General features: G+C 53.8%; 1 protein-coding gene across 1 annotated transcript in view; it reads right to left on the reverse strand.

Annotated features, from left to right (window-relative positions):
* Nucleotides 1-12428, reverse strand: part of RUNX3 (RUNX family transcription factor 3) — a 29094-nt gene extending 16666 nt beyond the window's left edge. The window contains exons 1-3 of the mRNA XM_067724566.1: nt 12131-12428; nt 10092-10248; nt 2392-2496 (exon numbers count right to left, since the gene is read on the reverse strand). Of these exons, the coding sequence (XP_067580667.1) occupies nt 2392-2496; nt 10092-10248; nt 12131-12418 (550 nt within the window). The 5' untranslated portion in view covers nt 12419-12428. The remainder of the gene's footprint in view (nt 1-2391; nt 2497-10091; nt 10249-12130) is intronic.
* Between the last annotated feature and the right edge of the window lie 205 nt (nt 12429-12633).

A 12633-nucleotide genomic window follows, 5' to 3' on the forward strand; every position in this document is an offset into this window, starting at 1 on the left:
AGACTTCGAGTACGATACCACCTCCCTCAGCGGAGACCTGATACCTCTATTACTATGGCCTGCATTTCTCAGCAGCCACCCTGCTGCCGACCAAGAAAGTTCACCATCGGCTAACGGTGCTAGTGGTGGGAGTACAGAGGGGATGCCAGGTACCAGGGATAAGAGAATACCACAGATACAGAGACTCACAAGGACCCTCTGCTACAGCCAGATGCTATCCACAAGCCATCACTGATCTCCAGGCCTGCAGGCTGGGTGGTATCATCCCACTTCCTGGAGGAGGCAGCTGAGGCCCACAGAGATCAGACCTTGCCCAAGGTCTCCGAGCCAGGCAAGCTGGCTCAGAATCTGCTCTCTGCACCAAGGGCTTATGGCTCACAAGGGCTTCCCAGCCATCACCACCTTGAGACTCTTGGGGTCACTGACCCGGTTCACAGACGACAAAACTGAGGCCAAAAGGGAGCCATGATTGTTCAGAGCCACAAAGTCCAAGACCAGGGGCATGGACCCATCCACATCCACTCCCAGCAGGAAGGACTCAGCAGGAATCTGGCCAGGGCAGGTGCCAGCTGGGAGGTGAGTAACTTGGGCCTGATCACCAGGTTCAGGAACCCGAGGCAGGGTGGAGGAGGTGTGGCCCTGAGAGGCCTACAGGGAAACTCTTCCAGGGCCACCGGGCCCAGCTCTGAGCCTTTCCCAAGTGGCCAGGTACTGGAGTGGGCCCAGGAACTGGACAGATGGGGAGCCAGGCCTGGGTGGCCCTCACTGGCGCTGCCCTGGTACAGCCACACCCCATTCTCAGCCTCCTGCCTCAGGCCCACTTAGCCCTGGAACTGGAATTGAAGGCTGCCTCTGGGAAGACTGGGGCCTCCCTGCACCTGAGACAGTGTGACGCCCTGGTCAGGTTCTCAACATCCCCAGGGCTGGATTCTCTCCTCCCTGGAACTAGTGACCCTTTGGTTCAGGATCCCATGAGACAATAAATGTGAGAGGGTTTTCTAAACTGTAAAGGGCCACAGTTACAAAGAGAAGGACACGGCAGCTCTCAATACACCAGGCATGAGCATGCCGTGAGTGGGCCAGTCCACACAAGAGCTCTGCTCAGAGCTCAGGAAGCAGCCAGTCCAGCGATGACCAGCTGCTTCTTTGTTTCACTCATTCATTCAGGGAACACAGGCCTCAGGCCCACTGTGGCAGCTGCCCCTCCAGTTTCCCCAGTCTGAATCTGCAAACTCTAGGTCATTCAGCAGCAGAAGCAATGAAACACAAACTTTCTTTGATGCTAAAGTGCACGGATCAGGGCTCCCTGCACAGAATATGTGCTCAATAAATATTTGCAGAATCAAATTTGCATTCCTGATCTCAAGATGTGGGTCCTGGGGTCAGAGTGTCTGGGCTCTATGTGACTTAAGTCACATGCTAAGACTCAAAGAACGTTTCCAAGGAGGGGATCTGGCCTTGCAGCCCGAGCAGCCCCTACTTCTGATGGCTCCCTCCCTCTGCCACTGGCAGAGGAAGCTGGGGTGGAGTAGAGCAAACCTGGCCCAACCTCCACCTGCAAACACACACACACCACACACACACCACACCACACACACCACACACACCACACACACCACACACACACACACACACACCACACACACCACACACACACACACACCACACCACACACACCACACATACCACACACACACACACATCACACACCACACACACACACACACACCACACACACCACACACACACACATCACACACCACACCACACCACACACACCACACACATCACACACACCACACATACCACACACACACACCACACACACACATCACACACACCACACACACATACACACCACACCACACACACCACACATACCACACCACACACACACCACACCCCACACACACCACACCACACACACACCACACACACCACACATGCCACACACACACACCACACACACATACCACACACACCACACCACACCACACACACCACACACACACACACCACACCACACACACCACACAGACACACACACACACACCACACAGACACACACACACACAACACACACCCATCCTTTTCCTTTCCTTAAAGGTTGTAAATCCATACTCCCCCAGCCGGCCCCCAGTGGGCAGTCATCCCTTGGGGTACAGGGAGCCAAGGGCAGGTCAGGTTGGTTCAGTCATCTCCTCTTCCCAGAATGGCTTCCTACAAGCCCGGGCTAAGCACAGGCACAGAGTCGGGCGGGGGTGTGGAGCGGAGGACTGCCGTCCGCCACAGCTCCCAGGATCCAGTGCCATCTGTCTGACCTTGGCGACCGCCCTTCCCCCGCTGGGCCCTCCTCCCCGACCCAGGGGGCTGAGTGGCTCCGGCACTTACGTCTGGGCTCCCGGGGTCCATCCACGGTCACCTTGATGGCTCGGTGGTAGGTGGCCACTTGTGTGGGGTTGGTGAACACGGTGATGGTCAGTGTGAAACTCTTCCCTGGGGGGAGTGGGGAATAAAGAAGAGGTTGGCACCTGGAGCTATTCACAACACCCTGAAGCCCTCATCTTCCAGAAGGAGCAGGTCTCTCTACTTTGAACCTGGGCAGAAGATAGGGTTCTGGATAAAATTCAAGCTGCTGGGGTTGGCATTCAAGGCCCCAGGAGGTCTGGCACCAACTTTACCACATTCCCCTGCCCCACGCTCTGGCCACCCTGGCTTGCTTCCTCCCTGCTTCTTGGCCTTTGTTTGTGCTGTTCCTTCTACCTAGAGACCCTTGCGATTTGGGGGTGGGGAGCTCAGATGAGTACATATTTTTTTTTCATGAAAATAATTAGTGATCTTTATAGAAGACTTTGAGAACACAGAACATATAAAAAAGAAGAAAAAAGAATCACCCACAGTTCCACTAGCCAGAGATAAACACTATTAACATTTATTTGGGTGTTCTTTCCTGCAACCCTTTTTGGGCGAGTGTGTGTTTTTACATAGTTGCAATGACACTAAAATAAGTATTTCCGTACCCTCTTTTTTGTTCACTTAACATCACATCATAAGCACTTATGTCATTAAAAATTCTTCGTAAACTTCATTTTTAATGGCTGCAAAACATTTCAACTCATGGAAGCCTCACCTTTGACTTATCCACCTCCTTACTCTTGGGTGTTACCTTGCTGCTAATTTCTTATTGGCGTGTGCAGCTGGGGCTGAAAAAGGACTGATTTGGGAACTGCAGACATTTCATTTGTAGACACAACTGTTATTTCCAGAGCTCTGTTCTATTTTTAGATAGACATTTGGCTCCCAAGTCTCCATTCAAAATTCCTGAGACGGGAGAAAACTTTTAAAATCATCATTTTTGTTTTACCATTTAAAATAAAACGAAAATGGCCTTCTGTTTATAAAAATCTTTGCCTACATCTCTGCTTACTTCCTTAGAATAGATTCCAAGAAGCGGTGAGTGATTTCATCGCGTCAGAGGGTTGGGAGGGATTCAGGGGCATTAATCTCTCCGGTGAGATGACTCTCTGGAGAGGATCGTCGTGATTGGTGTGGGCCCGAGTCTACCGTGATGCTGTCAGCATCTTCGTGACCTCATCTATCAAGGTGGAAAGATCTCTTAAACACTCTTGACTTTGTCGCCTTTGTTCTATTACTAGTGAGACTGAAATTTTTTATATGTTTATCATCTATCCTAATCCAACACAAATCATTGCTTCATGGGCTTTCATACTTTTCTATTAAGGTTTCAATGCCTTAAGGAAAAATCACTCTATCAAGCTTGTTAACACTCTCCTGTCCTGTCTGTGGCAGTCGGTTTCCCACTCCACTGGCCTTTACGTTTCGCTTTCTGACACAAGCTGATTTGCATTTTCAGTTCTACCTCTTGCTGGTGATTTCTCCTGTCATTTTGTGTTTAGAAAGGTTACCTTCAATAAACACCATCCTCTCTACCTTCCACGTTGAATTCTTTGATTCTTCTGGGGGTTTACTGGTTGGGTTTTTCTTCAAAGGGCACTCCAATTTTCCCAGCACCTTTACTGAAGTGAGAGTCCTCTCTCCTGCCCTGTTCTCTACCAGCATCAAAGTCTCCATGCGTGTGAGGCTGGGGAGGGGTGTGGGGGGAGCTTCGCTGATCCTCAAGTCAGATTGGCCTCCTCCTGCCCTGCCCCCGAGCACCCCTGTCTCTGGTCCCCAGTTACAGGCCCGGGGACTCCCCGAGGGCAGGGGCTGATGGCCCTGTGCACCTGTGTCCCCCCAGGGCTGTCCCCGTCCTCCCAACACATCTCCAGGGCAGGCAGGCCTGATTCCATATTCCCACTTCACAAGTAGGAGACGAAAGCTCGGGGGTGGGGGGTGGGGGCGGCGGGGTGTGAGAAACGGTAGCTTAGCATGGCTGGAACTTGTTGATCGGTGATGGAGGGAAAACTCCAGCCTCAGAAAGAGGACAACCCAGCACAAAAGAAAACCAGCCAGGCTCCCGGGGCCACACCCAGGAACCCAAGGGCTTCTGAGACTGGGGGGATGTAAGGGGGTAGGGGGACAGAAGGGGTTTAAATTGAGGTGTGACTCAAACTGGGGAAGAGTGGGGCCTCTCTGGAGGGATTTGCCAGAGCTGCCAGCTGGAGGCAGGGGTGGAAATGCAACCCACTCCCGACCTGGAGCTCTGGGCCAGACACCCACCTGGCCCTCACTCAGACCACAGGGGCGCTTTCCATGCTTTCTGGAAACAGGAAGTGCAAAGGCCTCCCGCTCCAGGCCCCACCCCTCCTGGGACCCTCCTTCCCCCCTACTGCTTCCCCTCACTCTGAGGTCTTCTCCCTCCTGGATCCTTCCCCCAACCAGTCAGGCCCTCTCCAGGGGTCCCTGGGCCTCTGACCCTTCCGTCACCTCCTTGGTACCGCAGGGTGCCAAGCCGCTGGGTAGTTGAGGTTGACAGCCCAGGGCTGGATGGGCCCCTGTGCCCCGCACTTGCCAGCTCCCTGGAGTGCTCTATTTCTCACCTTCCTTCCTTCAGGTCATCACTGAAAAGTCCCCTTTCCAGTGAGGCCCTCCCTGGTCACTTTATCTAAAGGAGGCTTTTTTTTTTTTTTTTTTTAAGGAGGCATTTTTAACTTGGCATCCCTCTTAGAATTGAGCGGGCTCAGAAACTGGGACAGGAAAAGAAAAAAATGACAACTGTATTGTCCCTAGCCTCTAGCTGAAATTTAGCATCTCTCTTAAGTATGAACGTAGGCAACAAACCACAGAGGCATTACAGCGGTCCCTGTGACCTTGTCACCAACAGACGTCACACATATTTACATATCACATTACAGACGTTGCAGATTTCTTTAAATATCTTTCATGCTCGTCACAACTTCAAAGTCACGGTCGTCATCAAACCCGTTGCTAGATCTTGTTATTTAACAAGCTAACAAGGCAGCACATTTATCACAATTTTTAAAAACGTTTTGCTATGTTTTAATATAATTGGTTTTCATTGCCATCCTTTGTATTTTATTTCATTCTTTAAAAGCACAATTCTGAGACTGTCAAAGGGGTCCATGGGGTAATGAAAGGTTAAGAAGCTCACTCTGAAGCGTCACAGACCTTCCCACTCCCACTCAATCTGCTTGAGTTTCCCCCTAATGCTTATTACTTCTAATAATCTACCTACTTATTTATTTTATTTTGTCTCCCTTTACTAGATTATAAGCTCCCTGGGGGCCAGAACTTTTGTCTTGTTCACTGCTATGTCCCCTAGGACAGCATCTGGCATATAGTAGGTGCTCAATAAATGTTTGTTAAATGAATTAAGGGCAGAGGTTACTGCTCCCATTTTACAGATTAGAAAACTGAGACTCACAGAGGGGCAATGAGTTGACCAGGTCACACAGTATCCAGGCAGAGTGCCCAGGAAGGTTAGAATGTACTGGAGCCTGCCCCTTCGCACCGACCCTAAGCACCTACTCCTGGGGAGTGAGGAGCCCCCACCAGGCAGCAAACCACAGGCTTGCCCTGAGGTCACCAGCCCACCTTAACAGCTTCCTCCCAGTTTCCAGGCCTGACACCACCCCTCCCAGGTACCCACAGAGACCAGGGAGGGAGGAAGGGAGGGGCTGGCACTTGGGAGCAGGAGTGGGAGGGAGGGGCACGTGTCAGGTGCCACAAGAGGCAGGGGCCCCACGAACCACAGGTGGGGAAAGCTGTCTCCTTGAGCGCCCATCACCTCTCTCTCCATCTGGCGGCAAACCCATCCGCCCACCTCTCCACTCTCTTAGAGCAGGAAGCTGAGAGGACAAAGGAGGTGGACAACTGTGCAGGAACCCCGGGCAAACTCTCAATCAGCTGGGAGCCCAGGAATTGCAAATCAAGGTGCTCCCACCGGCCCTGGTAGGAGGCGGAGAAGTCCCGTCTGGAAATAGTTGCTCCTTGGGGCTGAGAGTGGCCGTAGGCGTCCCCGCAGGACCTGGGTCCCTGGATGGAGCAGCAGACACAGCGGGGTCTAGCAGTGTGCCCTTGGGCAAGTCCCTGTCTCTCTTTGCCTGGGTTCCTGTGGGACAAGCTCCACTCACTGGGGTCTCATGGACAGCGGGAAGGGACATCTCTGGGGGCCTCTGGATTTGTTCAGTGTCGACCAGGAAGCCATCCACTCCTCCCCCACCAGTGGTCCCCCTAAGCCTGCACCTACACGTTGGCTCCCAAATCTGTCTCCACACACTACGGTTTCTTTTTCACCAGGTCATGACAGTTCAGGAAGTCATGTTGTTTTCATCTTTACCTAGGCCAGTGGCCCCCTCCTAGACAGCATTTTGGGGATGTGTGCTGCGTGGTCCTCAAGAGGTGGGATGTGGAAGGCAGGGGGGGATGCAAATGTCTAGCACTGCACAGGGCAATCAACTATTCACTCTTCCCGTGTGGGAAAAACTTGCTTATGTAGATTCTCTGAGCCATGAGCCTAACTCAGTTTTAGATAAAACAAGGAAAAAGTTTTTACACTCTTCTGATATGTACTGAATTTTCTGGGAGGGAAGACAATTCTTTTTTTTTTTAAATTTTGCTCAGAATTTTGCCAAGAATTGCTCACAGCTTCAGCGAATCATGTCATTGACGGCAGTGCCACGTTCAGACTGAGTCATGTACACCTGGCCTGTCGGGTCGGCCGCAGGGGTCACGGGGCTTCAGCTAGAGGTGCAAACACCCATCCACCTCACAGTGTCTGTCATCTCGCCCCAACATTTACATATTCAAATAGATACATCATTATAAGTTACTTTTCCTTTTTCTCTCCATTATAGCTATGGAATTATATAGATTTTGAATATGCACACAGGTGGATAGATTAAGTTATCTTCGCGTTTCAATTGTAGGATGGTAGAGGGCGTGCTGCAAAAATTTGGTGTAAGAAGGGGCACTGCGGCCGGCAGGGCGGGGACCTTGGCCCTAATCACTGCAGGAGAATGACTTGGTTTCCTTCCCTTCCTTCTCTTGGTTTACACCTTCAGGCTTATCGTGAGAGCTCTGGGGTGGTATCGTGCGTACGCCTTTACGGAAAGCTACCTTCTTGGAATTAAGACAGATTCAAGGAGTAAAAATGCAAGGAAACAAGCAGAAGTTTCCATCTGGTTTCTTAGCTCTGGCAGAAGTCAGAGAGCCAGGGAAAGGCTCTGAGTCCAAAACCCCAGCCTGTCCTGCCTCCTAAAGTGGCCCAGACTGTCTGTGTCAACCACCGACCTGTTCCTCAGAGGGAATTTCCCAGTGGGCAGGAGGGGCACGGCAGATGCGGAGCTGCATGCCACAGGACCCCTGTGTCCTCCTGTCTCACTGCCAGCCGCCTCCACTTCTCCCACTCGACACTTCACACTTTCTGGGTTTCCCCCACCCCCGCCCAAACCACACCATAATCAGAAAATCAGTGACTGTCACCATTCAAAGGGACTGCAAAGACCTCCTCCAGTCCCAGGCATTTGAAGTAACAAATCTCTGACCTGTATCCAGCTCTCAGCATGTGCCAACTGATATGCTAGTGCCCGTCTCCTTGATGCTCACAAAAATCCCACGGGGTGGGTAACATTATCACCCCCATGCTACAGACGATGAAACAGAGACACAGAGAGGTTAAGCCATTTGCCCAACATCATCCAGCAAGTCACTGGCAGAGCTGGAACTGAAATCCAGGTCGGCTGGTTGTAGAGCCCAGGCTGTTGAAGACCATGAGCCTCCAAGGTCTGAAAGTCCCGTCAAGTTCCACGGGCATCGGAGCGCCCACTCAGGCCTCTTCTGCCTCCCAGGACCACTGAGACTGGCAAGAGAATGGCTGTGAGGATGCCTCATAGACCCAGCCTCCTGCATCTCCCGGAGCCATGACCCCAGCCTCAGCCTTGCCTGCTCCAGGAACACGCTGCTACACAATGCTTTGGAAACCTATCTCCCTCCCGGTGGGCCTTGCAGGGTGGGTGCGGGTCTGTGGGTATAAATACCACAAAGAAATCGTTTTCAGCAGCAGAAGGGCCAGGCAGGGTCTCAGTAACACAGAATCACCGTCTGTTCGCTTTCCGGAGTTCACCTCCCAGAAGAGGGTGTAGGTGCTTCACTGGGCTCCCAAGACCGACCTCCCCTTCTGCTGCAGCTGTAGGGGGCCTCCCTCGCCACCGCCATCTGGGCCTGCGGACCTGGCCACCACCCCGCCGTCCAACTGCATCCAAGCAAGCTACCACCAGCCAGCGGCGAGCGACTCTCCACTCAGGGCTGGGGCTGGGATTAAGTTGCAAAAGGCTTGAGAGATTGGGGATGACAAAAGGGGCTTGAAGACTAATTAGGAGCAGCAATGAAAGCTTAATTCATAAAAGCAAACATTTTCCATCCATCAACCTGCAACCAGTTAAGGGCAACGTCTGAAAGAAATCTGGGCGTGGGGAAGGGAGCCAACAGGAACAGGAAATGTTTGAAAGAATGTAAACTATTTCAGTTTCATAAAAAGTAACAAGTAAACAGTTATTACATGCAAATAATGCCCTGGTTTTAATTAATGCTGAAAAGTCAAAATATGTTTGACATTTGTATGTATACACTGAGCGGCTGGAGAGGAAAAAATGGTGCCCAGATGCCCTTTTCCGAGCAGGACTGGCGGCTCAGAGGGAACTAAAACCTTAAGCAGGTCTTGTTTATTGGTGATGAAAAGTACCATTCTGCCTCCGCCTCTGTCGCAACTGGAAGCAGAGGGAACCTAGCTCACTTTCTTAAGCGGGAGGGGCCGGCTGGTGCTTGGGAAGGACACTCCCCCCTTTTCAGCAGGCTGGTCTTAAAGGGCCAGCGAGCCCTCAAGTCTCCATTTCACCCCGGCAGGGGTTCTAGAACTTCTCCACCCAGAAGTGATGACGGGTTTCAGGTCCCAGCAGCCTCCCACTCAACAGCCCCTGGCAGCAGCCACAGCGGCGTCTGGTCCCGCCTTCCTTCATATTGCCTGAGGAAGATCAGACAGGCAGGGTGGCACACCAGCCATGATTCTAGGGTGGGAGACGGCAGCCTTCAAGCTATGCTTTCCAACATTCAGCATCCTGCACTGCATTCGTTTCTTTTCTAAACCACCTTAAGGCTCGAAGAACTGGTGAAACTGTGGCTTCAGGAGACCGCAGCTGGGGAGAGGCAGCCTCAAAGTGTGGGGGAGATTCCACCCCAGTGGGGAGACTGGCTGGGGCGCTGGGGACCTAAAGACCAAGGATTTGTCTAAATCAGCCTCGAAGCATCCTGCCAAAAAAGACTGACGAGGCCCCATTCTGAAGACAGTGATAGTCTACTATCTTCTCCCAGCACCTTTGTGAGACAAGGGTGCTTAACCGGGAAAGAGGGGAGGTGTGGAAGACTTCACAAGTTAGTAAACCCCAGAAATGGGAAGAAAGTTGTGTCTTTTCCGGCAAAAGACCCTAACGTTCTTCACATCCTAAAGGGTCTGTAACACCCTAAGGGGTTCCAAACCGCTGTTTTCGACAGAGCTGGCCCTGAAGACCTGTTTCTGGGGCTGCCACAGGGACCCCAAGACCTCGCTCTCAGCTTCCTTCTCCCCGCCTTTGCCATTGCCAAAGTTGGGCTGGCGCGGTCTCCCTCCCGCTCACCTCGCCCACTGCGGCCCACGAAGCGAAGGTCGTTGAACCTGGCCACCTGGTTCTTCATGACGGCTGAGGCGTTGCGCAGCTCAGCGGAGTAGTTCTCATCGTTGCCGGCCATCACGGTCACCACCGTTCCATCTGGCACGTCCCCCAGAGCCACCACCTGAGGGCATGGGGGCAGGGGGACAGCTTAGGAAGGTAGAGGAGGCCAAGGAAAGAAGGGGAGGAGCTGGGCGGGCAGCTCCCCTAGGTCCCAGGCGCACTGCAGATTTTTCAAATGCGGGTTGGAGAAGAGGTTAAAAACAAGAGCGACCTGCCCCCCAATACAACAAAAATCAAAGGACAAAATCTCTACCTTCCACACCCAAATCCTAGATCAACTGGCTAAGTCACGTCCTGAACAATTTATCCTTTCAATGAAATTTAATCTAAGCGAAAGCAGTGAATGAGCGCAGGCAGTATGTTGTGGGGTGCAGTTCCTCTCTTCCCTTCGGCTTGAGCAAAAGAGGAATCAACACGCTCCTAGCAACCAAGTCTCTAAATGAAAATAATATCATCAATAATAACGGGACTGCTCCCCACATTCAATTAATGCCAGAGCCCTTTGGGGTACAAAATGTGGCCCTGAAATGCAGCCCAGGCCCAGTTTATCTGCCTCTGCAGAGCCTGAATTCGTTATGCAGGGAAAATGCAAAATGCAAAACAAACTGGTGTTTTCAGAGGGGTTTGTCCAGAAACCCCCTTTAAAGTGAGAGAGGGGCTTTTGATAGCAGGAGGATGCACCTGCTGGGAATTGCAGGATGGGGGTGGAGATGCCCCCCTAATACAGTCTCCCCCACGCCCCCATCCCAAGGAGCATGGGGAGGCAGATGCCTTTTGAAAAGGAATCAGACTGCAAAGGCAGTCACAGCCATTTAAACGTGGCCACCGCGTGCAGGGACTAGGGATCCAGATGGTAAAAATTTCAAGGAGAAAATGTTTGGGGTCTGATTAAAAAGGCCAGATTTCCTGTCAACATCCTGTCTTCTTTTAATTTCAAAGATTCCTTTTAAGCTCCAAGTGACAGTAAAACCTCCGATCTGAGGATTAAAGTCACACGGGCTTCCCCCTCCCCCTTCTCCCCGGGAGATTTTCCCCACTGGTATTTTAAGATGTCACCCGGGAGACCTCAAAGAGCCACTCATCCCTTTTTCCAATTTGGAGTCGTCTTAATGGGACCAAGGGCGGCCTCAGCTGCCAGGAGCCGCTGTTTCCAGCCACCTCAGGCACCCGCCACCCCCAGCCGCTGGCCCTTCCTGCCTTGCCCTTTCTCACGGCAGCTGTGAGAGGTTTAGGGGAAAACCAAGGCGTTTTCGTTTCATCTCGCTGCCCCCTTAAAAAAATGAAAATGAAACAGTCGCCTACTCCCCAGCAAAGAGAAAAAGCTCCTCTGAATGACTGGGGGTTGCCAGGGGTGGGAGCGCCCCCAGTCTCTGCCTGACATTCGGGATCCCGGCCGCAACCGTTTAGGGTTCGTTTAGGCCCCCGATCCCGGCCTAGAGCCTCCCGGTGTAAAATTTCAGAAGCCGGGAGTTGACGGTGTGAGCAGGAAGTGTTTCTGAAGCAGTGCAGAAGGAGGGGTGCTGCTCCTCTGAGAGGAGGGTAGGCCCTCTCCACCCTCCGCACCCCGCCTCCGGTGTCCTCGCCCTGGTCCCGGGGCTCCTCTGCCCCGCTGCCCGCAGGGCTGTGTCCGAGGGATCCGGGCTGGGGAAGAGCGAAGCCCCATCCGCCCGTTTCCGCATCAACATCTCTCCGCAGGGCTCCCCAAGGGTGGAGGGGCCAAATCCTCTAAAAGTCGTCCGTGTCGGGTGCATCCAAGAAGGAACGCCGAAGTCCCCGGCCGGAGCGCGCAAAGAGACCGCAAGCGCCCGTGGCTCGGCTGCTGGGCTCTAGCCGCGGGGTCGCGGGCACGTCCCCGCCCCTCCCTTTCTGGGGCCCTGGCTCCAGCAGCTGAGACGCCCGAAGGCGCAGGGCCGGTGTCCTCCCGCCCAGGGCCCCGCACTCACCTTGAAGGCGACGGGCAGCGTCTTGTTACAGCGCCAGTGCGAGGGCAGCACGGAGCAGAGGAAGTTGGGGCTGTCGGTGCGCACGAGTTCGCCCGCGTGGTCCGCCAGCACGTCCACCATCGAGCGCACCTCGGGTCGGGCGCGCCCGCCGGGCCCCACGGCCGCCTGCGCGCCCAGCGCGCCGCTGTTCTCGCCCATCTTGCCGCCGCCGCCGCCGCCGCCGCAGGGGAAGGCCGTGGAGGGAGGTGTGAAGCGGCGGCTGGTGCTCGGGTCTACAGGAATACGCATAACAGCGGCCGTCAGGGCACCGGGCGGGCGGCGGCGGCGCGGCTCCCCCGGGGGTGGCTGGCGCGGGCGCCTCCTCGGCAGCAGCTGCCGCGAGAATCGGGAAAGCAGAAGCAGCCGGGCCGAGGCCTCAGGGCGCAGGGGGCGGCGCCCGGGGACGCCTCCCCTGGGCCAGCCAGCCGCGAGGCCTCGCTGCCCCGACGGCCGCGCAGCCTGTC

This window comes from Pseudorca crassidens, chromosome 2 (assembly GCF_039906515.1).
Source record: "Pseudorca crassidens isolate mPseCra1 chromosome 2, mPseCra1.hap1, whole genome shotgun sequence".
Lineage (NCBI taxonomy): Eukaryota > Metazoa > Chordata > Mammalia > Artiodactyla > Delphinidae > Pseudorca > Pseudorca crassidens.